We start from the raw sequence: 27,905 nt of genomic DNA on the forward strand, positions 1-27,905 counted from the left end.
CGTGTATTTAGGACTTTTTACGGAACTAATCGGTGCTCCTAGACAGTCCTCGGGGACTGACTAGACTAATCCTTCCACCACGAGGTCAAAAATAGAGTGTCTACATTTTGCACGCAAAACCTCATGCACAAAACAAATAAAGCCCTGCAATTCTTTGCAGTTATGACCACACGCAACACAAAAAGATCCTTTTCAAGAAAATTGCTCAACATTTAAATCAATATTGACGGTAGCCCGTTTCTGGTCACGACACGTTTAATTTTTAATGCTTCGACTCGATTAATAATAATTGGAACCCTTAACTCACAGTGTTACCTAATCATTGCCAAAATCTTACGCAATGTCAACTATATTTTTAAAACCAGCTTCACCAAAAGTAACTTACCCATTCGTTACCAAAATCTTACGTGATTTATTTTTACGAAAATTAGGTGAAAAGTCAGTTGAGTATTGCCATCTTGAAATGCTTAGCTCAGTATTACCTCATCGTTACCTGAATCTTACGTAATGTCGACCTTATTTGTAACTCTCTACGGCATTCGCTTTCCAAATTCTATTCGTCTAGTAAAATAGCACAACAAATTGAAACGTTTTCGCCCAAACTTATCGAAGGGTTGAAGTTATGCCTCTGTAATATCGTATGAGCGATATGAAGAAGTAATAAGTTAAGTTTGACTATGATAAAAATGTTCCTCTTAAACTATATGAAGAATGCACAATGAAAACTCCCACATATTTATGTATTCAACGTATAATCCAATTGGGATTCTTTTCTCTCGTTATTTCCCTTTTGGCATATATGAAATTTACCGCATATTGAAATTTTAAATTCAATCTCGTACAAGTGGAAGAAAGTATGCTGAAAAATTTCCATGCGGAGGCGGAAATCACTGATTGGCAGAAATTCAATATCAACAGGAGGAGTGGTATTTTCAAATCATTTGGATGTGTTTTGAGAAATTTGCTAGCCATTATTATTTTTGGAATTTGTAAATGTAAAAGTGACAGCTGTCAAATTTGATAGAAATGAGTCGAGTGGTACGGCGTTGGCTCTACTAATCTGTTAAACCTAATTACTTACTTACATAGGTGGCTGTAATCTCCCTACGGTAGGTTAAGGGACATTCTCGCACTAACCTTCTCTAGTCATAGCACAGGTAGCTGAAGAGCGACCGTCCTAGTAGAGGCTCCTTGCGAGTTTTCGCAACAATCCTAAAACCTACCCTATGTTTACTCCAATATTTTGACAGCTGTCACGGTGGCAGTAATGGCTGTCGCTGTTAGTCTTTGACAGCTGTCAACTATTATTCACTTAACATTCATTCTAATTGCAACAGATGTGCTGCTGAGCATTTTAATGCATGACCTGAAAATTTTCTACCAAAAAAATTCTATCCTGCAGTTTTTAACACTTATTTTCGTGACAGTTAACAGCTGTCACAGTAGATCAATGATGGCTGTTGCAGTAAACACTTAGTAACTGTCATATACTGTTCGTTAAACAGTCATTCTAATTAAATCCGATGCACAACTCTTCTTAGAACGATTTCGTTTACAGCAGATCTATCTTGTATTTTTTGACAGTTGCTATGTAGGGAGAGGTGGGGCTACTTTGAGCTGTGAGGCTACATTGATATATGATTTTTGAGCATATTTCTAAATTTTGGTTCTTACAATTATTTTATTGAGATCCACAATTGTTTTGTCTATCCAAATTATATCATATTAAAACCCAGTTTTCTTTACAAATATGCGAAAAACACGTATTACAATGTAGCCCCACCTCTACCTATAGCACAATCTACTTGTAAATTTATTTTATTTAAAATAATCATTTGGAAAGTATCCTGAATCACTTGCAAATGAACTAAACAAAAACTGTTAAGTTAAAAAATTTGACAGCAGTCACTTTAGCAAATAATTTGACATCTGTCATTTTGACAAATTATGAAAATTTAAATACAGTTTATGCAATACATATAATTTTCTTCTAATTTTGAGAATAAAATTTCACAAAAGGAGGTAAAAGCTAATACTATAAATTCAGGTAAATCTCTTACAATAATCTATTTGATGGTGCTAATTTAAGTACGATGCAATTGTGAGATCATGGGAAAATTTGTAGCTTTTCTTTTTCCACTTGCAATGCTGGGAAAATAGTCGATTTGCTGTTTGGAAAATGTGGTAAATTTAGTGGTATTGTCATCATAATTTACTAATTTATTGGCACCAGAGAGTTTGCTTTCAAATGAGCAAATTTATTTAACAAGCTGCATTGGTATTTGAGAGTCTGAGCCAATATAATGAAAAGCTCTTGACCAACCAAAAGCTCCCTCCTTTACCCCATTCTAAATGGAAATTTATTTGATATTGGGGAAGTTTGCTGAGTGAGAAGAACGCAACCCCCCCCCCATCCAAATTGTGATTTCCAATTGATGGTATTGCAATATAAGAGGTTAAGCTCACAAAATATTTTCACTTTCTCTTGCACACGAAGCTCCTCAAATTTCTTTCTTGCATATTTTTTTCTTTTGCTGGAAAAGCCGTTTTTCGTGGTTCGAGGGAGTTTTTCGCGGTAAAATTTTCCACCCTTGTAAGCATAAAATGTGTGTTTGTGTGCATTTTTTTTTTGCTTCAGCATGTTGGATAATTTTTGATAGGATATTCGTTTCGTTTTTTTCTTTTTGTTACTCAGGAGAAGGAAAATTTATGAGGATATTCTCTGCTCCTTCAGCTGGAGATTGTTTGGCAATGAAAGCGAAAGTGTCTGCCACAAAATTCGTATATTTTACAAATGTCTCTATACTGTGGTTAATTTTCTTTCAGTATGAATTTCAATCTGTTTACTCCTTCTTATGTTTTACACGCGCTTCTTCAATCCTTTTTTTGTTGTAGAGGTTTTTTCTTATAGGCTACGCACAATTTATTTCACCTGAAAAAGTTATTCACACGTCATTGGAATTACCCGGAAAATACAGTTCAGTTATTAACTCAATGACTTAATTTTAAGAAGCTGTAGATCATCCAATTGCTTAAAAAATGTATGAAAACGAGACAAACTCCAATGCTTTGTGGAGAATAGCGGAACTAATATATAGCATGACTCATCTTTAACATTAAGTACTTAATTAAGGCCTATGTAAAAATCCTTAATTGAGTACCTAAGAAGCAAAATAGCTGCCTTATAGAACCAAGTATTAAACAAGTCTTTTAGCGCACTTTTAAAAGACTTAAAGTGAGAATTTTCTGTAGAAATTCCTATAGGAGCTGTTAAGATCCTTAATGGTGCGCCACTTTACTTATAGTAATCTCAATGATGGGACCAAGAGCCGTTATAAGCAAATAAAAAGGTTTTTGGTTCTATATTGCCTTACTTAAGGAATTCTACAACACTATATTAAGAAAAAATTGTTTCTTGGATAGTTTGTGTTAAGGACATGAAAAGTGTTTTCTCTAAGACCTTATTTAAGGATTTCTGATCAAGCACTTTTTAAGTATAGTTATGCACTACCAGACACCCGGTTCCCGGATTACAAGCTATTGCGACTATAGGGACACTTTGAGACACTTACCAAATCAAAATTCTAACAAAAATGTTAAATTAAACTACTCTGGATTCACTGATTTTCGATTTTTAAATAAATTTCTAACTAGAAGATTGAAATCTTTGTGAATTCCTTTTACATTATTTCATAAAATAATATTGTGCTTATTTTTTCTGAAATGTTGTATTGTTCTCTCATGCCATCCAATGATTGACAGATGTCCATCCTATTCTCAATTACAATTTCTATTTATACCACTAGATGTCGTCAATTTTGTTCAAGAAATGAATTAAGTAAGGACTTAATAAGCACTTATTAAGGACTTAATTGATGCACTTCAGAGTTGGGCGAATTTTTTAGATTTTACATCATTTTGTACATAGTAAAAAAGCCTTTAACATGTGTTACATTTTTTACATGTAAAGTTCAGATGTAAGGTTAAAATGTAAAAAATGTAAAATTTATTGATACACTGAGAAAAAAAAAGAGGGTGCGATTAACTTTTTTTCCTCACAACTTTAACATTTTTAGGTGTAAAAATATATCAACATTTTTTAATGTTACTTTTGCACCTTTTTAAGGGTAAAATTAACATGAATAAGGGTAACTTTAAACCCCAACACACCTAAAAAGGGTAATATTTTCACCGATTTTGGGTCAATACTACAGGGTAAAATTAACATTTCCGGAATGTTATTTTAACTTTTTCGGACTTCTCTCACTCAGTGTATCCATCAAATATCAAGTTCAATTTTTTTTTATCTTTTACTCAATCAAAAATTTCGTTGTAATCAGTAAAATATTTTGCGGATTTTTGCTGTAAGGTTTGTCGTCTAAAATGCGTGATGAAATATACTGGCAATTCCAATTTAAATTTTCAACTGTCCGGTTGAACCAATATAATAGTAACCATCTAATAAACGATTAAAACTTTTTGAAATTCTATATCTACATGATCAGGGAGTTTTCTAATTGTTCTGCGATTTCTGCTAATCATCAATATTGTAAAAATCACTGAAATTAAGATTTATTCCCTACCCTCTTCAAAACGATAATCTTTTTTGCGAATTTTGCTATATACCTTGTCCAGGACATCACATTCCAAAAAACAATGTTCATGAAGAGTGTTCACTTGCTAACACTGATTCTGTGGTGTTGAATATTTCTGTGATAATATTCTAAAAACCATCGTGCTTTATTATTAATCTGAGACTAACCTATTAAACAAAAATTCACACTGAAATTATGATATTATAACGATTCTTAATAAAATCTCCACAGAATCCGAGTAAAAATAGTTACTGATTAGTTTATTTTTTTTTTTGCTTTCTTTTTTCTCTTTTCCTATTATTTATTATTTTCTTTCCTTTTTTCCTTTTTTCTGTGTTTTTTTTTCCTTTTTCTTCTTAAATTCTTTTTTCTTGCCACGCGATTGTAAGAGGGTTGTACCCTATTTGTTGTGGATTTTTGAAATAAATAAATAAATAAAAATATGATCTAAATTGCTGAACGTTTCATTCGACAGCTGTGAGGATTTTATATTCAATTTTAACCATTTTGCGTTGAAGCTGTGCGGTCTTTATTTGCAATTTCAACTTTTTCGTGTTGAAGGTATGAGTGTATTACATAAGTGAAATCATTTTAAGCTTAAGTTGTCCGGGGTTTGAACATAATATTAACCGTTTTATGCTGAAGCAGTGTCGATTCTAGGACTTTAACCATATTTAACTTTACTAGTACGAGTTTTATATACAATTATAATTGTTTTCTATTAAAGATTAATTTAAAAATATATATTGCGGCGTTATTTTTTTCGTTGTGTGTTTTAACCCCCTGTATTAAGAACACAAAGTCCCTAATTTTTCCTGCCCCCCTGGAGTTTTGATTGCCTTTTTCAATACACAAAAATAGCTAAATAATTCTTTTTCAAGTCTTCTATTTGAAGCACTTTCTGTTAGTTTGAATTTAGTACAGACATTATTCTGAAATACCTATCTGTGGAAGAAGAACGATTAATTAGAAAATAGTAACGTTATTTTACCACAGAGTATGTTTTATATGTACTACAAAATCGTTGATTTACTTCACATCAATAGGTTTTCATAACAAAATTTTGTTAATGGCTTTCCCAAGATTGTTTTCTTGATATTCCTCGTAAGAAATATCAATATTGATATTGCTTACAGGAAATGTCTAAAAAATTCAAAAATGCTTAATTTTCCTTTTTTACATTTTACATATTTTTTACATTTTTACATATTTTTTAGTTGGGTTATATAGTTTATTTAACTAAAAGTTTTCTAGCAGTGATACTTTTGCTAATGACAGTTGGTTAATTGAAAAAAATTATTGCTTTTTCCTTGTGAAAAAAGTATTTTAAATCGAAAGGTTTAATTAAAAGTGAATTAGCGAAAAGCCGACCCAGTTAGTGCACGCTGACTTATTTCAGTATTATAATTATTTTATAAATTTTCTTTAATATTTTTGATAATTTTTTTTAATATTATGTTTCTGAATGAAACAGTGAATAATTCTATGGATTTAGAAGAAGTGAAAAAGAATTTCATCAGTCTAAAAACCAGCGTTTAAGTACCACTCTACGGAAAACGATGAAATTAGCCCACCTTACTACTAGACTACCAGGAGCCTCTTTGCTTAGAGGTCCCTGGCCTCATCCAGGCGGCGCAGCACTGGGTGTAAAGTAAAGGTTATTTCCCGCTTCAAAAGTAAGACGTAAGAATGGGAAAAACTTACTGTGACCATACGATAAAAAATACCTTAAGCTGACTACATTTTGCTACTTGGGTTTTTTTTAGAGTATGCCCCTGTATTGTCTAATGAGCAATTCGACAATTTGGGAGGATTCTTTAGCATAAGAAGAAATTGGTGACTTCTGAAGAATATCCTTGCTGGGTCAGAATGTTCTCAAGAGTGCAAAAGCATCTGAGTCAGTGTTCTCGAGAGAGCTTTCTGTGGTCCATTCAGCTTCGACGCCGGCGAAGACAAACCTCACGACGAACTCAATAGACGAAGAGACTTGCTCCTTGAGGATTTCAACAAATAATCGACTTTGGCGCTCTTTGGCCTCGTGATGAATTCGAGACTGTGCTCAACTTTAGTTCAAATCCCGATTTCACGCTATTCAGTCGATTTTCCTATCGAAACTTTTCTCTCTCCCACAAAATACTTGCCGGCATAAATTCTTCTCGCTTGGGAAAATCCTGAGAGAAAGTGAAAGTGCTTTAAATACTGCAAACTTTAAAGACAAGCTTTTTCTGAGAATTGAAGGTGTATAGCATTTTCCCACAAACTCCAATGCCCTGCGTTAATTAGGAGAAAAATGTGAATCCTTAGAGGGATATTACTCTGAAACCAAGTGATTTTCTCTGAAGAACAAATTAGCAAAAGGTGCTTGAAAGCAATAAAAAGTAGTGCACTTATTGCGCTAGTTGCGGTAGTCTTCTATCGAGAACTTGAATGACGAAGCCCTTGCCATTTTCACCAGCATCACTGCCAGAACAATGTGATTAAAATTAATGGAAAGTGACACCGATGAGGAAAAAAAACCAAAGTCAATTAGCATAATTGGTGAGAAAGTTTCCAACCTTTGAGACAAGTTGCACGCAATCTCAAAAGTTTCACCAACAAATTTCATATTCATCCAACTAAACTTGAACTTTTCTTCATGTTCCAACCCAAAAATATCTCATTCACACTCCTTCACTTGTAATTTGTGCAAAACAATTTGTCTGATATCCCCAACAATCCCCCCTCGTCAATTGAAAGTGCGACAATTTTCTTCAGAGTCAAGACCAAAAAAAAAAGAGGAAAACCCCATGTACAGAAAACCAAGACACAAGATACAGATAAAATATCTTTTCCATGTAAATCTGACTTGCAGTATTTATTTTTTGGCAACAACAATTGCCCCAAAGGAAAGACTCCCATGGATTTAATCGAGAGTGACTCTGCCAAAGTTTTCAGAGGATTTTCACCTTTCTCACACTCCCCCCTTTGGATATTTTCTTTTGCACTTTTCTTTTTGTTTTGGTTTTTCTCTTTTTTTATCAACACCGTGTTCTGCTGTTGATGAATTAATCACAATTAACCCACAAAATTGCCCAAAAAAATATTCACTTCATTTGTGACGGAAAAGAAAATTAAGTCACCGAGACTTATAATTTTATGTTTTCCGCCTTAATAAAAAATCTCATGTTGCGTTCTGCCGAGGGGTCGTAAAAATCTTTTAAATGTATTGCAAAGAATAAGGAATTCGAATTTCAATCGGCTAAAAGCAAAGAAAAGAGTTCGAGCAGTTAAAATGGGAAAGTGAGGCAGCTTCATGCATCTTATGACTATAATTTTGTGGTATAGGGGAAAGGCTCATAATTTTGTCTAGTTTCTTGTTTTGGACACTTTGAGGATAAAATTGGACAGTAAAAATAAATTGATTAAAATCATGGATTTTTATTCCAATATTTGATGAATAATGAATTCTATCTAAATATTTGTTATTTTTGGGAAATTTCAACACTAAATACGTTAAATTTTGAATATGATTTGAGTTGAAATTGCTTTGTTGAAAATTCAGTTTGAGCAATTGCTTACGAGAAATATGACAGAACTTCGTGTTTACTTCAGTCTTATTTAACTGTGGTGAAGTACAGTAGAGTCTCTCAAATCTGAATCTCTAAAATTTGAACGACGTTTGGGTTCAAAATGCCAATTGTGTGGTTATGTTGAAAAATTCGTGTTCTGAATGAATGAAAATAATATTTATGTGCTTCTTCCTGAATGTTTACATACATTATTATCGTATAAAATGAAAAATAAGTATGTTACAACTAAGAATTGTAAGAAAGTACGGGAATTTGATTCAAAAGTACAATTTAATTTCACATAAATTTCGTTAGTTTTGAAAAAATCGTTCGAATTTGAGAGGTGAGAAATGTCAAAAATACCCCCCGAGCGTTCGAATTTAGAAGACTCTACTGTACTAACAATGTTTTTTCGCTTTTTTTGAGTGATATTATTAAATATTCATTGAATATTGTGTTGATTCACGTTAGTGGTGATTTGTACATTTGACCTGAAGTGAGATTTGTATTGTGAATTAGATTTTTCGTGTGAAAAATGGAAAATGTTTTAAGACATTTACCAATGAGGTGATAGTCCTTATTTTGGACAGGTGTTTCTCTCACGAAATTTCGTGAAGTTTTAGGTTTTGTGATGACTAGGTTGGACAAATGCCTGGATAAACAAAGGAGCATCATCTCTACGAAAGAGATGTAGCGAGAAAAGCCTTGAAAGGCTCCTGGAAAGGCCAGAGAATGAGCGAATCCGCACGTACTTAGAGTACCGAAGTCAACTCACTTTAATGAATGATATGGAAAGTTTCCGGGCTTTTTGTGACATTCTACGTTTCCCTTAGATGAACAGGAAGAGAACTTGATAAGATTGGTTTATGAAATGAAGAACAATGGGCATCCTGTTGAGGCAGATTAGCTGTCCAAATTTACAGCCAAGTTGTCTAAATTAATAACCAAATTGTCCAAAATTAGTCAAATTTATCTCTACATATCAATTCATTTTTAAACGTATTAAGATTAATTTTAGTAAAAGCAAAGACAATAAACCCTTGCCAAGTTTCTAAACAACCCTTCTGAAAAGAGAGTAACAAAAAAGTCAATTAGTATTGAAAATATCGCACTTCAAACTTGGAACATCGATGCTTATAAGCAGACTGTCCAAAATTATGAGCCTTTACCCTAAATAATACCCAAAAATAATCCTTTATATATTCAGGAAGTCAATAACTAAAAGTGAAACAAGCAGAATGAAATGTTTTAACATATTTATTTAGTAAGATTCGGAATATAATTATATTCCGAATAATTAGCACCCAAATAGAATAAAACTTGAATAAATTAACCTAAAATCTTAAAAGAAATTTAAAGGATCTCTGTTCAATTGCAAGAACCCTTGATGATTTCTTTATTCTTATATTTTATTTACAATTAAAATATAGTGTCAGAAACAAAAATACTTCCGAGAAAATATTGTAGACATTTCATAATCTATACTTTCACATGTATATCAATTTAATGTTGTTTTCTTTTCATATTCTCCTAGGTGTTAACCCCTCGATCTTCTTGCAAAATGTGATTTACACCAAATAACCACGAGTATTTACAAAAGTAAATAATTAAAAAATCGCATGAATGAAAAGACTGCAACTTAATTGATTTAACTTTGGTAAATGGAAGAATATAATCACTGTGACAAAGAGCCCAACGAAGTGAAATATTGTTTAAAGCCAGTGTTAATATTAAATCATGTGAATGATGTACTTTATCACTTTTTATGGGATCCACATTCAGTATTGTTTATCACACTTTTCTCCTATATAATCCACCAACAGTGAATTTTCCCACACAATCCAAAAATGAAAAATGATTATTGAGAGACAAAAATACAAAATATATTTAGTATTTATCCATAAGAAATATTTTCGCGAAAGTGTAGTAAGAAATGAGGAGAAGTAGTGTGTCAGGACTTTGAAAGAAGTTATATTTCTAAAATAAAATAGAACAGAGATACGCGACATAAATAATGGAAGAACGTGGTGAAAAAAGAAAAATTCCCTCATCACTAATTCGTGCACTGTCGTGGCCTCTTTTGCCAGCAACTGGCACCCCTAAAAACTCCGGAGGGATATGCAATGACCAGGAAAAGCATCCCAATGGAATTAATATCAACAATAATCACACAAGAGGAATATCCGCGTCGCCAACATTCCAGCAATTAATAACAGCAAGGCGTCTCCTCTATCGTCATTACTATCCCGAAGGTGGATGGGGAATTGTTATTATAATCGTTGGGATACTTATTCAGACCTTAACACATGGACTTCAGCTTGCATTCGGAGTCTTCCTCATGCCAACCATGAAGAAATTCCAACAGACATGGATAAATGCCGGTAAGTCGCACTCACTTAAAGAATTCTGTCTCAATGGGCCCATTAATCATATGCCCCAAATTCCATACCCAAGAAGCAAAATAAGCACGAGAATCGTAATACTTTTCATAAAAATAACGTAGAATTCACAATAAAGCTTACGATATTAATAAGGTTGTTTTCACCGAAAGATGGCGTTGTGAGAAACTGTTACCCCAAGTAGCAAAATCATAGTAAATATTTAGACACTCGTAAGTCTTACTTTCGAAATGGGGAATAACCTCAATTATTACAATGAAAATAAATTAATTATTGCAATAAAACTTACCATACGATAAGTAACATATCATTTTATTTTTCAACCGTCTTCCCACTTGATGGCGCTGTAACGCTTTGACAATTTCACTAACAATTCTAACATTTTACTAATGAGTGATATTTTACAGACCTTTTTTACGAAAGTACTGACATAAAAACTTTTTAAGTAAAATTAAACAGCTGTGGTATACATAGTGCTAATAGAAATCGCTAAAACTTACCTTTATCTGACGTAAATATTACCCCAAGAAAGTTACATAAATTCTCTAAGAAAATCTTTCAAAAAACTGGCGTTATATTTTCGTTCAATTCTGACGTAATTATCTCAGGGGGAACCTTTGCAGCTTCATACGGAAAATCATATCCAAGTTTCAAGATATTTTACCGAACGTCACTGAATCAATTAGAGGGTCGAAGGAACACCTATCGGTATTCTCTTTTGTACCATTTGAGGTATGATTTTGAACCTCTTTGGACATAATATCAGAGAAAAGGGAAGATTAATGAAAAAAAACGTCATACACTTGCATTTTATTAGACACTATAATAAAATTTCAATATTTTGATGAAATTGCCAATAGGTATTTCATGTCGAACAGATGTTACTTCGACCCTACCACTTTGTGTGAAAAATCTCTTATTAGGCTCGTAATCCCACCTAAAAAAAATCCCTGGAAATCTTTGAATTTTCCTCTAAAAGAGAATGAAAATGTAGTGGCAATTTTTACAAAGCTGCCCCGGGTTTGCTTAGCTTCGTAAAAAATTTACTCACCTACGTACACCCCATTTTTACCGTAAAAACTATACCCGGATACAAAAATTTTCGCATAAGTGTTTAGGTGAAACATTCATCAACCTGTTTTAAATATTTGCAAGATGTATCATGCGTTTTAAAATCATCTTTATGCAATTTTTCTAAGGAAGGTTTTTGTGGCACTTGGAAAATCATTTTTACTGACAATGCAGACAGTCAATTAGGTGTGATTATGAAAGAACCACGCCAATTGTATTTATCAAATTTCCTTATCCACCCCTAATTGGTCTTACAGAATATGTTTTAAGCATAAATAGTTCCAAAAATGATCAGAAATTCTATTTGGAGTCAGGGAAAATTGCATAATAATACAAAAAATGCACTGAATTGACAATATAAGAGTCATACCTACCATAAACATATTTAGATTAACATGCCAGCGAGCACAGAAAAATCACGCAAACTTACGATATTATGACTAAGCATTTACGTTATAGAGTCAATTAAAATTTAACGTAACAGAATAACGTGTGAAAGCATAAGTATTACTTCAGTATCATTGCTTCTCTTATACAAGTAATTCTAGTAACTTGCAAACTACCTTTGCTTTACCTTAAGTCGTAAAATTTGGTCACAAAATGTTTATGGGGTATAAAGTGTTCTAAGAACATTAGAAAGAGCATTTCAGTGTCAAATGAACTCCATCACAGTAATGAAATCTTTATGTAAATCAATTAAAATGTGTGATGAAAAATATCCCTAACACCCACTCAATTACACTCAACATCATCGACAAATAATAACAAGAATTTATTGCCCACCATAATGAATCCATTAAGTGCAATTAATTTTTTTGAGTCACGCAAATTAAACCCAATTCACTTGCAATATAATTATTCCCTCAGCACCAAAGTTTTCCATGGGAATTGGTCGTAAGAAAAAGCTCTCACTTTTACAACTCTTTTGAGAGAACTCAAAAAGTTGAATTGTTGCATGTTTAACAAGATTGTTATGCGATTTATTGAGTTGAAAAATTCTTTCTGTGAAATTATTGTATCCACAAATCCACATATTTCACCCCCCAGAGATTTTTTTTCTCAGTAAAGTTGTTTAAGAAAATTTCAAAGGGGAAAACTTTATGGTCAAGAGGTGTACGTTTGCTATTGAGAACGTTACAAAGTTTATATGGTGTGTAAGTCGCTAGGTATACATTTTCCGAAACACTGAGTTATTATTTGACTTATTCCAAGTGTCCCAAATTTGTCCCAAAAGCCATAAATTCAGAAATTATTATCACTGCAAAATATTAAGTGACTATTATTTCTAGACGATTAAAAAACTAAACTAAGAATACTGATTTCGTATAATTTTGGGACATATACTAAGAATTCTAAAGCTCTGAAACAAATGTCCCAAAATGTATAACATTGTAAAATTAGAAAACGAAGAAAATCAAATACATTTCAGGAAGCAATTTTTAAGATGATGTAACTGAAAGACAAATAAATTTAGACATATTATATTAGTTACAAGGTTGTGTCACAAACGTCCCAAAATAAAAATCCTATAAAATAAAAGGCCAAGCAAACTTATTAAATATATATCCAAAAATCGTGTCTCAATTCCAAGAAAGAGATGCATCCTAAAATATTTCTAGAGAACCTTGGGACATTTAGAATTTCTTCTATCGCTTAGAAAACATGTCCCAAAAAGTAAACTATTTAAAAATATTTAGAAAACAAATTAAAGTGTTTTTATATGAAATTTTGTTGATGAATGTTAAAGTAGGACAAGTAAATTTATTCTGAGGGCCTTTAGAATAAATTCTAAGTGCATCTATTGCTGTGTCTCAAGTGTCCCAAAATGGATTACAATACAAAGGCAAATTTTTAAGTTAGTATTATGTACTGAAAAATTTAAAGAAAGGCATCAATTAATTTTATATCTAGGCTCAAATGGTAATTTTTAAACTTAAAGAGGCGTTCCAGTCATTTTGGGACAGTTTAGAACAATTCATTATGCTTTGTTAAAATAATGGAAAACTTGAATTTGAAATAAGTATTTTTGGTTGAAATAGAAACAAAGGTACCATATTAATTTATGTATTTACTGAATGCAAGAAAATTGCATAGCCTATATAATTTTTATCTATGTCCCAAAAAAATCATTTAGTAAAAATAATTATGCAGGTTTAATATTAATGTTTCCAAGTAGTTTTTAATATCATTTTAATGCATATTTTGGTTCATCAGCCATAGTAATCCAAAACCATACATTTTGTAACAAATTGTAGTCCACTTACCACTGTCACAAAAATGTCCCAAATTTTCGAAGACACATTTAAATATAAAATGTAATAATTATGTCGCCCAAAATAATTCTTTTTTCCCAAAAAATATTAATTTCCACAAAATTCAGGATTCAGGACATAAAATGCAGTGATCATTTACCAGTCATCATGAAAACCAGAAAACTCTCTCTCCTTTTGATTGCAATCCCTGTGAAAATATCTCATCAATACCAGAAACTTTTTACGACATTCTAATTACTCTAGGAAGTGGGAAAACTCCAGAGGAGCTGAAGGTAGATTCTGCTCTACTTCGAGTTTTACCTTTAGTGGAAAATTTGTGACTCATACCGGAACAAAATGAGTGTAATGTGTGTTTGAGAAAAGCCATAAGAACTTTATGATGTGGTCTGTTCTTCAGTACCAAACTCCCGAGAAGCTCTTGCACTGCTGAACAAGTAGAGCTTTTTCTAGAGAGAAAACTTTTGTCCATATATTTATGTTGTCCCTGTAAAATAACAAATCTCTTCCACCTTCTGCAATAAACGCCACAACATGTCACTTAGAAACATTTTGGCTTAGAGGCGAGTTGTTATCAGAAATTGGCAGGTTCTCGAGATAGAGACACTTTTGCCCTCCGAAGTAAATGTCGGAAGTCACATCGAAGAGGAGAAAATGATAAATTTACTCAGGGAGTCATTTTCATCAATATATCGCACATTTGCAATGGTAACGACATAACTCGATTACAATCAATTTTACAATTTCTTTAAATTCTATTTTGATTTTTTTATTTTCAATATCCTAATAATTTGATATAATTTTTGGGTATAATATATTTATTTATTCATTTAATATAAATAAATTTATATCTTATATATTTTTCAATAAATAATGAATTTATCAAATTCATTTTAACATGCATATTATAAAAATAATACATGGAAAATATTCCGCGTCCATTTTATTGTGAAATTGACCGCAAATGCAGTGAATTTTTGAGAGAGATAAATGGTAAATAGTAGCTAATAATTTTTAAAAATTCATTTGATTTGTAGCAACAATGCGGTATTAACCTGACGATCCGAGGAACACTGGCAATCACTACACTGAGAAAAAAATGCGGGTGCGATTAACTTTTTTCCTCATAACTTTAACGCTTTTTAGGTGTAAAAATATATCAACATTTTTTAATGTCAATTTTACACCTTTTTAAGAGTAAAAATAACATGAAAAAGGGTAACTTTAACCCCTAATACACCGAAAAAGTATAATATTTACACTGATTTCGGATCAATACTTCTGGGTAAAATTAAAATTTCCGAATTTAACTTTTTCGCATTTCTCTCAGTATAGTGCTCTTCCCTTATTCAAAATCTGTTTGTCGCTTCTATTGCAAGTGTGCGATATTGGAGTCTAGAAGAAATCCATGGAGAGAGGCAATAAAATTTATGCCCTAAAACCTTGTTTCTCATCATCATCATCCCTTCGATGACGATGAATCTCGTGAAATATTCATAACACAGCGAAAAGCCCCAGAAGAGAAAGCTGGGGAAAAGGGGAAAAATGGGTGAGAGAAAAGCCTCTGCTAGAAAATAAATGAATGAATGTGTAGCTATGAGAGAACAAGTCAATAAATGTAAATTATCCCATTCACGAGTCACACACAAGTGGATTAATATCGTTATATTGTCGGAGGGTATTGCTCTCCTTTCGGACCGATTTCTGTACTATATACCATCCTAAGAGAGCACCAGAGAGAGAAAGAGAGAGTGAAAATGAGAGCCGATATACCAAAAAGCTCGTGGGTGGTGACTTTTGGGTGCAAAAGCTATTTTTAGTCTATAAATTTTAACACGAGAACATACAAAAGTTTTCGAGAAGATACACAACTCCCTTCAAGCTTTAAAGCTATATCATTTTCACACAACTCATATCCCCCAACCCCTCCTTTAGCAACTTTAAATTGGCCCATAAAATCTCCTCTTACACTTTAGCCCCAAACTCCCGTAGTTCTGGAAAAAATACAACACGTACTCTATTTATCTCAGGCTGAATTTCTAAAATGTTAATTATTACACATTTAAGCTATGAGACTCCTCACTAATGTCAATCTTTTTGTTTTTCTTTTCCCATTTTCTTTAAACTTTCACTAAGAAAATAGTCCTCTATAACAGTGAAAAAATTATGTAAATTAAGCATCCATAGAGGAGCTTTTGCGAAAATACCATCTTACTAAGTATCTTACTGAAAGTTTCTCAGAAACAAAAGAAAATAGTTAAGATATCAAGTTTATTTAGAGCAAGGTGAATTGATTTTCTAAAAAATTTGTTATCATTGACCACGCTTATATACTAGGATAATTTAGGACCCAAACAGTTCCTGGATTAAATTTTACTTCAAAGCATCTATATTGCAAATAAAAAGGGGTGGCAAATCGTCCCAGGCTTTGCGAAGTGCTTGAACTTAGGGTAAGTGTGCCAAATTTCGGCATAGTTGCATGCAAGCGTCAAAGTCTTAAGTTTGAAATGTAATATTTTAAATTCAAATTGATTTTTTTTATTCTTTCTTCTGAAAGAGTGCTGCTGGGAACTTCGTAAAGAGTCTACCGTCTTTACTCTAAAATCATTCTTAATACATTTTAAAATAAATAAAAATATAGACATAGCTTTGGTGCCCTATTTCGGCCACTTTCATTCTCATAGTTCCTTGTCCGGGAATACTTCCAATATCTTTTTCACGTCATCTCGTTTGTCGAAGCTACATTTTTTGTTATTCTTTTGCATTGTATAATCTCTAGAGTACGTAAAATCTAAAAGTTCATAGAAATTCAAGGAACAAAAAAGGTGGCCGAAATTGCAACCTGGCCGGAATTTGGCACACTTACCGTATGACTTTTAGATGCTACCTCAAAAATACTTTCGCATCATTTACCGTTTACTGGTTCTCAAGTGATTTAACCCGGTTCATAAATATACTCAAAAGATCCTCCAAAATACCTTAGGAGTAATATAATTGAATTTCAGATAAAAATGAAAAAAAAAGTCGCACGACGCGTTCTGAATTAATCCGAAAAATACGGTTTTTGGAAGGGAAGGGGAAGGATGGGGGAGAAAGAGGGAGTCTTAAGAGTCTTAATATAATTCAAAATCGATCTGCTCCCTCTGTGGAGTTCGAGCAGTAAAATCCCTATTGCGACATACTTATATAAAGTATTACTTTCTCTGTAAATAAAACATTGGAATAAAATTAAAAAAAAAAACCCTTTAGTTCTACCAAAAATTGCTGTAAAATACAATCCAAAATATTCAAAACGTAGAAAATTCGTATTTGTATTTTCTTGGTTTTACATGAAATAGTTCAATTGTTATAAGTTCACCTGAACAGTAATAGCAAAAATGGGAGCAGTTGCGGCGAAAAGACGGAACTTAAATTCAGCGTTTTGAAATCTAATTTAAAAAAATATTCAAAACAAAAACATATAACAGAAACGTTGCAGTCAATTTGAGAGGCGAAGTGGGAATAGTAATTTGCGGAAATAAGATCAGTTGCGGCGAAAAGACGGATCTTTAATTCAGCGTTCCTGAATCTAATTTCAAAAAGTATTCAAAACAAGAACATTTACCGAAAGCGTTGCGGTCAAATCGAGAGGCAAATTGGGAACAATCCTTCGCGGAAATGGGAACAGTTGCGATGAAAAGACGGAACTTAAATTCAGCGTTCCCTAATCTAATTTCAAAATATCCTTTCTAAAATGTAATCTGAATTTTTCAGTTTTATTTAAAATTTGGATTAAGCTTTTTTAAAATATTTCTTTACATAAATTTCGGGTTTATTGAGCGAATTACAAACTTTTTTTTTAACTTATGTTAAAAATTATAATATTCCGAATACGGAACTTTCGTATTTTAAAAATTTAAATATTGTTTTAAAATTTGTCAAAAGGGTATTATTTAACTATTAAACTTCGAATATTACATTATTATTGAGAATAAAATAGTTACAATTTTAGTATTCATTATGAAATGGCATTATATTCTTGAAAAACTTTTTAAAAAAATTAATAGTTCTTAAATTAATTCATGAAGAAATTAAGAATTGTGTTACACGACTTATTGGAACCAATAAAAAATCAAAAACATATTCAATTATCAAATGAAAATCATACTTTTAGATTTAATAAAAACAAAATTATAGATCCCCTTTTATTAAATTATTGCACAATTTTTTGTGTTCGGTAAATTAGAAAAATGCATGAGCTCATATTTCGCAGTTGTTGCATATAACCCTCCTTATTGCATTCAACCACCATGTGTCCCATTCAAAGGCAAATTTTGCAATTCTCCTATTTCTGCAATTTCACTCCATTCATCCTCTATTTTTTTTTCCTCTGCAGATCCATTCTTTTCCTAATAAGCTCATCACTGTAGATTATCTCCCAGAGCAACAGCAAAAAAGTAAAATTGTCCACAACGGCGAAATGGAGCAAAAGACAAGAATGAAATTGAATGAATGGGAAGGCAAAGTATATCGCAAACAAATAAAAATTGCCATTTAAACACGGGGATACATACAAGAGTGATGCAGAAAAACAAGTTTCTTGGGCATAAATGTGTGCAAACATCATTTGCAGTTGGTGACTGATATGCCAAATGAGTGGACAATGTTGCTATTTTCTTGGCTGATTTCCCTCCACAAAGGGGTGGCATGAACAAAAGCTTCAATCTTCTAAAGCTCATCCTCCTGAGCCAATTTGGCTCTTTTTGGGCTTCATTGGCTTTTTACTGTGGGTATGCAATTGCTTCTGGCGTCATTTAGTCAGACTTTTCAGTATTTTCTTTGCTCGAACTCACAGAGGGAACAGTCTATTGTATTTAATTCTTTGATTTTTAAACATGTAATCGAATTAACAGTTACTAAAGCTTCTTTCCCACGAAATCTTATGGAAATTAAATTTCGAATAAAAAACGTTCTGGTAGAATTGTCCGTTTTTCCGTTTGTCTGGCATCGGTATAGAAGCCAAGTTCGTGTAGTTCGGAATCATGTATAATTCGAAATTTGGACATTTTCTCACTGTTTCAGTTGAGCATAGAGAAATAAAGAGCAAGACAAAATGCAAGCCTTTACACTCGAATGAACTAGAGTAAAATGAAGTAATTTGGAACCATTTACAATTCGGGACATTGGAGATTTTCTCAGTGTTTTAGAGATTCAAAAGGAAGAAATCTGTTCCTTTTCTTCTTAAACGCCTTTTTCTTCTATTTTGCGGTCTTTGCTTTCTCTTTGCTCATCTGAAACAGTGAGAACATTTTAGGAAAAGGTATCTTTACTTCTCTTTTCGTCCGCATGGTGGCTGAAATGATTCCTGTTCGAATTTCGAAGTGTCTCGAGTGTCACTTTTCACTTTGATATGAGGAAAAACAGAGCAATGACGCTCAAAATTTTCTTGATCGATTATATTTCCTTTTCTTAAAGTGATATTTCGCAAATTTCTCAACCTTGTACGAAAATTTAGTTTGAAAATTCGAAATTGCGTTTGAATTCTTCGAACATCAACGACATTTTGGGCAAAGAGAGTGCAACTCCAGCTGTGAATGGAAAGATTATGCCTCTTCATGCCCTGTCGAAATAATTCTAACCAAATAATGAACGAATCTCAGAAAAGAATTTTAAAAAATTGACAACCTATGAAAGTTTGGAGACTGAACAGAAAATTCTGGACAAAACTGATACATTTTCCCTAATTGATTTCGACTTCTAAGCAATTTGCAGATTATCCATCGAGGTAATTCCGAAGAAAGTTATACGTTTGGAGAAAAAATAGGAATTAAGAAATCGTTTCACAGAACGTTTTTGTTATTGCGTATATGCTACTCTCTATATTCATGAATAATTTTGGAGTACTGCCGCGATGGTAAGTGGGAGAACACATATCTTAAAGCTGTCTTTTTTCCTAGTTTCTTTTTCTCAATGAGCTCCGATACATAATTAATTACTGAAAATAGGACTGCGATTAATGTAATGTACTAGGATTTATTCTAAACTATTAGTGTGTAAAAGGAGAAATCAACAGTTATTTCTATTGTTTCATTTTTATAGTTCGAAATTTGCAGAAGAAATTGGCGTGTAATATGGTCGAAATGTTCATCTAGACAATATCTGATACATTTACGAAAGTTATACACATTGCAAGTCGCTATCTGTCATTATTTGCCATATAGTTAAAAAAAAATGGAAATAAGACATCGCTTTCATAACTTAACAGTGTGACTGCATCCCAATATTATCACTGATCCTAGTCCTAGTAAATAATACAAGAGATATTTTATAGTATACAAAATATTTACATAACTATCCCTCAGTTTAAATTTTATCCCAAACGCACGATTTTTTCGGAATGAACAGAATGATTAATATAAAGTATATTGATTTCAATCTTTTTGGAAGGAATAAAAATTTCGCTTTTGGAAGCGAACTGCTTTACCTCTTGGTGAACCACTCTATTAAAGAATTCATATACGAATTTCTCTCCCGAAGTATACGATCAAGGTGAAAATTGAACTATTGCATCAATTTAAATACAATATATTTATTTATTTTATAAGATTATCATGGTGGGGATCTCAGTGGCGCAATAGGCAAGACCGTTGGGTCTTGGGCGGATGAAATCTCTGACTTTACTCTTCAAGTTGTGAGTTCAAGTTTCGCCCGGTGCAAACAACTAAATTTTCAGAAAAAAGAATTTGTCACTGTGATCTAATGTAATAAAAATGCACCGCCTCTGTTCAAAAAAAAAAACACCTGGGGCAAGGAAGAAGTATCCACATCGCGGGAAAGGCGCTCCTGGGCTGTCTACAATAAACTTAACACATTCTTCCAACACGGGATGTACGACATTGGTGATGATAAAAATACTTGCAATATTACAAGATTACAGTAAGAGGAGTTGGGGCTGTTTCAGGCATGTATGACATTTAAAAATAATAAATTTTTCGAAACACCATATGGGGGAAAGTATTCTGCCTTCGAAAGTGATTTTTTTTTGTTTTTCTTAATAGATTTGCACATTTCTATAAAACATTAGTTAGCTTATCATGAATCATTGCTAATTGCGTTATAATTATGTGTAAGTCTCTTAGGAAAATAAAAGAAAATTCACTTTCTTCGAAGACATGAACGTTCGAAGGGAGAGTACTTTCCCCTATGGAAGATGCTCTATATTTTGCAATTTTTTTCGGCTGTCTGAAACTGTCCCACCCTCCTCTTTTTGGAGTTTCTGAAAACCATGGATATAATCCTTGAACAGGGCCTATTTTTCAACCGATTCTACCACGATTGGATTCAATAAAAAGGCCTTGAAATTTTTAACAAGTCTCAACCGATTCGAACCGGTAATGAATCAGTAAAGAACCGGTAAATGATGTTTTTGTCAAAATGCAACTTCAGCGATATTTTGGGAAGGTTTTCGAGTGATCAGGAGGGTGAGGTCGTATGCGTTCGAGCATTTTGTGAAATCCTATCGACTTTGTCATCCCTTTTCATGAAATAAAGGATGCATTGTTGTTTTTTTCTTGCCGGAAATCAAGCAAGTAACACGCGCCGGGAAAAAAAGCTCCAACAGACATTGTAGCCACTGAGGATGGAGGAGACTTGGTCGAGCCGCCAAGTGCATGTTTGGAAGAGTACATATGGAGTGCTGGGGATAAGGCATAAGAAGATAGGAATGTACCATGGAGCGCATTGTGAGAGACACAGAGACACAGTCACTTGGCGCACTTCTCAATAACGCAAAAGTCAGTGCGCCACATTCAACATGCCACAATCTTTAGCATGTTGACTCTCATCTCTCTCTCTGGCTCACCCAATGCTCCGTGGAAGCACCATATTATATATACGACATATATGAGCAGAAATTGTACAATCCCGAACAAGCTTAATACTATTTCGACTCGCCAATCCGTTCAGTTATTCAGCAGCAGCAGCAGCGCGCGAAACTCTTTGCTGACCAGCTTCGCAGTCACTGCCAGTCGCTGATAATCCGCGGATCGTTCCCTCCAGTTCATAACCTTTTGATAGTGTATTGTGCTCTTTTTTTTTAACTGACCATTCACACAAACCTCATCCACCCACAATTTCTCTCCTCCTACCCAACCCAAAAAAAAACGAACACCCAAAACAAAAATCGCCCCCAAAGGCCATCGAGTGCAATTAAAATTAACTATTATATTGTTCCAAGTTTCTCCCCAAATGGACTAACTCTCTTGGTCAATTCGCACACCCAACATTTATTACATCGAAAGTGTTGCATTTTTTCACCAGCAATCTCTTTTGCACCAACTTTATCTCTCACTCTTTCACACACAAGTTTTATGCTAAAAGACAGCAGGTACACCAACAACAACAACAACAAAAAAAACTCCACCGTGAAGTGACTTCGAAAACGACCAATTTGAACTACAACTTGTGCACGACTTTTAATTATTACCTTTTTTTTACCCACTCTCTCAACCTCAAGATAACTCCAGTTGAAATTATTTTAATTCACGCCAATAAAATTGGAATGTTATCGTGTGCTGCGAAAGGTGTTAACGTCTTTTTTTTGTCCCTTCAAAACAATCATAATTTTTGGGTGAAACTCTATCTAGAGATGATCCACTCTAAGCTACAGTGTCTAATCCATTTCAACCAGTTTAAGTTATCATATGTTTTGGAGGTGAAAATGATTTTTTCCGGTTCAAAACAAGAATATTATGATTGGACTCTAAGTTAGAGATCACTTACTCTAACCTAGAGCTAATAGCTTTTTTTTTAAAGTTCAACACAGTAGGAAAAAGATGTTAAAGTTTGCAGGAGTTATCGTAGAGAAAATTAAGCTAATTCAAAACCTACTCTAAATGGAGATTTTTCGCTACTCCAAATGGAAACGTCATTGTTTACATGATTAATACAATACTAATTTATTATATTTATATATTTTTTATACCTCTGTTTAATTATTTAGTTAATTTTGCTCCAAATAAAGCGAAAATCCATTCATATTCACAAATTTTAATTTGTTAATTTCTCAGAAAAATTAAAAGTGTCCTATTTCACCATCGAATTTTTCATCGATCGACCATGTTTTCCAATGAAAAACACAATAAAGTGACTTGTTTATTCGTTTTGTTTAACATTTATGTTACATTTCTGGCTAATTTTAGTTAAATTAAGTGCTAATCTTTATTGTTAACGGGACGTGAAGTTCTAAAATAAAACAATTACTTATTTCGTGAACAGAAAAGGTTTTTCTGAATTGTCTGCAAATGCTTTAATAGGAAACCCCGGAAATATGATTTTCTTAGAGAGATTTTCCTATTGTTTTAGATGGAAAAGAAGAAAGGACCAGGAATAAGAACAAATCCTGCACTCACAAGTAACTCAACAAGGTTTTGGAAGCCTTTCGCCGCAATTTCATTTACACTGTTTGTCTCCAATTAGAAAATTTCCCTTGTCTCCATTTGGATTAATTTGTTTCCATTAAAAGTATTTTACACTCGCATATTTTTCTTGTATTTAAGAAGTTTTTAAATTATATTTAAAGAATTTTTACTAAACATTAACATTCTAGAAGAGTCAAGGAGCAAATTTATGTAATTTCCTTCAGAAAAAATATGAACTTTTTGTGTTGAATCTTCTGTGAAAGTTAAAGCATCTGGAAATGGTTTTAAATTTAGTCATTTACCCAACTGTGCAATTAAAATCTAGAGACCATTCATGTCGATTTAGTGAAAACTACCAAGATTCGGCCAAAGAAGTTGGGTTTGAAATAGGTTTAAACAGATTTAATAGAGGATTGCTCATTAAAATTACATTACTTCCCCTACAAATGTTGATATTTTATTCTATTTTTTTCTTATTTACCCATTTATTTAATTTAACTTTTTAATTAATTGTTGGAATCAAAATTTATTGATTTATTTTTGAAAATTTAACGGAAATCTTTCTGTTTTTGACAGATATCATTCTTGTTTCGCCTCGATAAAAAACACCCGTAATAAATTGAAAAAAATAAATAAATTTCGAAAAACAATTAAGATTTAAAATTGATCAATGGATCGGTTTTCCTCCTTTCGGAACCGCTGCATTTGGATCACTATTCTAGGTCCTTTATACACCTCCAGCCCACTTTATTCTCCTGTTCGATTTTTACCCACAAAACGGTAAACTTGCTCTATATCAGAGTGCTCTATATATGTTCTAATCGTTCTGATACACTTAATACCCCTTTATATCACCGTGGACCTGCTTCCGATTTTGGATCTAGGCAATTAAAATGTATTCGGCTGACCTCTGCATATCGGAACTCGTGAAAAATCTGCATCTACCTAAACTCGAACCCGAAACCTCACAGTCAGGGAGACACTTTCGTCACTTTAGATTTTTTGCATATTAAGGCGTATACTTCAGTGGAAATAGTTTTCACTTACAAAAAGTCCCAAAACGTCTTAAGCAGACGCGTGAATTATACTGCTCTCTCGATATTTTAATGGGACATAATCCCTACGTTCAATAATAACCTTCCCGATTTGAGAGCTCTCTCCGGTTGAGGTTTTTTCTTTACCGATTCGAAGGCGTATCAGAGAGAACTTACCTAAAAACCCGTTTAAATTGTTATTCAAACGTTCTGTGATCCTGAAATCTCAAAAAATTACAGAAAAGATTATTTTTCTGTAATTTTTTCAATTGAACTTGCACTTTAGGCTTCTGCTAGATTTTCGAATACATTTGGCTTGAATTTGGAGTGACTTTATCTTTCGAAAGGTTATTACTGAACGGAACCAATCTAGGCACAATCACATTTTAGGAAGAACGGATTTAAAAATTTATCTTCTTTCTTTTTCTAAATGAAATGTTAGAAAAAAAATTGAGATATAAATTATGTAGATTTTATATTTTAAAAATTAAGACGTTTTTAAATTCATCAAAGAATTATAAGTTTATTTTACTGTGCAATTTATCTGTGCTACCATGTGCTTAGAAATGTTTTACTGCAATTTTTCCTTTAGAAATAATCACATTTTCGTTCAACTCAACCTAGTGATCACATTCTCTAGCCTAGAGTGCCTAATATGTTTTTGGCACTAAAACCGGGATAAAATCCTTTTTCTGAATTTTCGCAAAGTCACAATCACCCAATAATGACTTTCTCGAATTTTATCTCTTTTGCAACACTATCAGGATATGTCAGTCCATTGTTCACTCTACTCTCTCTCTCTTCCTCTATTTCTTTTTCTCTCTTTCTCCAACTATCGCTAAAACACCCACAAAACCACCACAATCATGCCAAATGATACTAACTATTTAGTCTCCCACAATAAAAGTTGATACACTTCAATATTACCCCGTAAGATTACTCCTCAGCATAACATTCTGCAATCTCAACACACTGGCAACATTATGTTTCTTCCTCAAAAGCATACCAGAAAAATGTACACACAACTTGGAAAATTACCCTGATTAGATCAATGATTCAAGTCATACTCACGACTTTTTCGAGTCAAGTGAAAATCCATTTAAATTCCCACAACGATTAACACAGATCTTTTTTCGGTTTTGTACTTCACTGATGGATTCAAAAAGTGACGATGGAGGCCAATTTAGCAGTCAATCACTCAAGAAACAATCAATTCTCCTGCAGAAAGAAGGAGTGAAAAGAAGCTCAATTAGTGTCATATTTTTGTGACCTTTTATCGTGAGTTGGATCATCTCCAGTGTGCGCATAAATTCGTTATGCTTTTGGTGAAGGAATCCAGAAATTGATTTGTACCGAAACTGATTGAATTGAAAGCGACACCGCAATTTTATGATGTTGGAGAAATAAGAAAATTACACAGTTCAGATGACTGAGATGGCGCCACTAACAAGAGATATATTTTCAGTTCTTCTATATCGCTTTGCAGTATTAAACTATTCGATATGTTTACAATAGGGCGGTTATCTTATCCGTCTTATCCTGATTTCAAATCTTAGAGGAGAACAGTGTAGTGCAGTTTAGCTTTGACATGGGGTAATCCTAGATGGCACCACTATTTTAGAGTAGTATTATTTTCCATCAAGATGAAAATTTTGTGATACACAAACAATTAAAATAATGAGAGACAAAAACGGGGCAATCATCTTCTAGATTCACGCCTAATTAAAAAAAAAAATAATGAGAGAATATAAAACTACAGATAGGGCCAATAACAACAGTTCTTAGAAAACTCATTACGATTTACGTAAATATCAGAAACTTTCCAAAATATTTTTTTCTTAAAGTTTAGTGTATTATCAAATAACATTACCAAATGATAGTGTTCTCAACTTAAAATTTTAAACTTCATAACCTTTACTTAATCCAATTTTCTTTTATTTGTTTTTTTTATTGTTTAAATCTATTATTAGAATGAAGTAGTTTTTAGTGGTATACTTGCCCCATAATTATAGGATAAGTGTTACCTAGATGGCACCACTTACAAGACTCCAGGGAGTTCCGCTTCCAAAGAAATTTTCGGTACCAAAAAATACCGTGATTCACTCCAGTGCCAGTGACGCAGAAAAATTGCATACCGATAGGAGAGATCTTTTGAATAAGTTAAAAAAATGCTGTGCTTAGCTTCCAAGAATAGTCAATTCATATGAAATTCTTTCAATCCGTTTTCACTTAAGACGGAACTCCTTGTAATAATCCCTAAGGACAATTAGTTTCATAATAAACAAGATAAAAAAGCTAAAATTTTGCCTGGTTACGTCTGTGAATTTCACCTCTGTTGCAAAAAATGCAATCCCAAAACAGTATATCTTCATGTAAAATCCAATCCGACATTACACAAATCCCAAAAGTATTCACAAGAATGTGAAATACGAAATCAACTAATAAAAGGGAATTAGGATTAATAAAATAAATCTTGGTCTCATTCTTTTACTTTACTAGTTGCTTTTGAATTCCTAAGTATTTTTAATGCTTTTAATAACGAATCCCAAAAGCATCCAGAAATATACGAAAAAATAAAGTCAATCACTCAAAGAAAATAAGAATCATCGCAAGTAATCTGGGTTTCACTCTCTCTTACTTGATTAGTAGATTTAGAATTTCTATATACTTTTTTTATATAATTTTTTATATATTTTTAAGTTTAATTGATCTATGTGGGATTGCATTCTACCATGGGATATTGCATTGGGATTGGTATTTTAAATTCTCTTTTTGTGAATTCTGCTGAAAAACCCAATCCCAATAGAGATTTCTCATGTAAAATTCATTCTGACGTTATTACAATGAATCCCAAAAGCATCCCAAAAGCAGAAAATGAGGATTATTGGAAGTAAATCGAGGCTATTTTTTTATTTTATAATTAGATTTAAAATTTCTAATTTTTCGTACTTTTAAGTTTAGTAGATTTATGTGGGATTGCGTTCTACCATGGGATATTGCATTGGGATTGGTATTTTATATTCTATTTTTGTGAATTCTGCTGAAAAACCCAATCCCAATACAGTATCTTTTAGTAAAATTCATTCTAATGTTATGCCAAAGAATCTCAAGAGTATTCATAAATATCCGAAATCAATCACTCAAAAAATTTGGATGAATTTAGGTAATCTGAGCCTGAATATATAACTTCGTGAGTAGATTTGGAATTCTCAAACTTTTAACATAATTTTAAGATTATAGGAATTACGTGGGATTGTATTTTACCATAGAATATTGTATTGGGATTGGTATTTTCAATTCTATTTTTACGAATTCTACTTTTAAAAAGCAATCCCAATACAACATCTCCTTGTAGAATCCATTTTGACGGTATACGGACGAATCTCAAAGTCATTTACAAAATATACGAAATAGAAAATCAATACTCAAAGAAAATGAGTATCATTGCAAGTAATCTGTGCCTCAATCTTTTACTTTATTGATACATATAGAATTTCTATTTTTTTTACTTAAGATTATTGGAACCATGTGGGATTGTATTCTACCATGAGATATTGCATTGGGATTGATATTTTTAACTATATTTTTGT

At 32.7% G+C, this 27,905-nt stretch overlaps 1 protein-coding gene across 2 annotated transcripts in view; it reads left to right on the plus strand.

The window, feature by feature from the left end:
* The first annotated feature begins 10,056 nt into the window (after positions 1-10,056).
* The window catches only part of LOC129806234 (monocarboxylate transporter 2-like), a 66,518-nt gene continuing 48,669 nt past the window's right edge, over positions 10,057-27,905 (plus strand). The window contains exon 1 of one of the 2 annotated variants that reach the window (XM_055854669.1): positions 10,057-10,524. In XM_055854669.1, coding sequence (XP_055710644.1) covers positions 10,158-10,524 — 367 coding nt within the window. In that variant the 5' untranslated portion in view covers positions 10,057-10,157. Of the gene's footprint in view, positions 10,525-21,840; positions 21,940-27,905 lie in introns of those variants that run through there. The other variant, XM_055854668.1, reaches the window with a different exon arrangement.

The sequence above is a fragment of the Phlebotomus papatasi genome, chromosome 3 (genome assembly GCF_024763615.1).
Source record: "Phlebotomus papatasi isolate M1 chromosome 3, Ppap_2.1, whole genome shotgun sequence".
Classification (NCBI taxonomy): Eukaryota; Metazoa; Arthropoda; class Insecta; order Diptera; family Psychodidae; genus Phlebotomus; species Phlebotomus papatasi.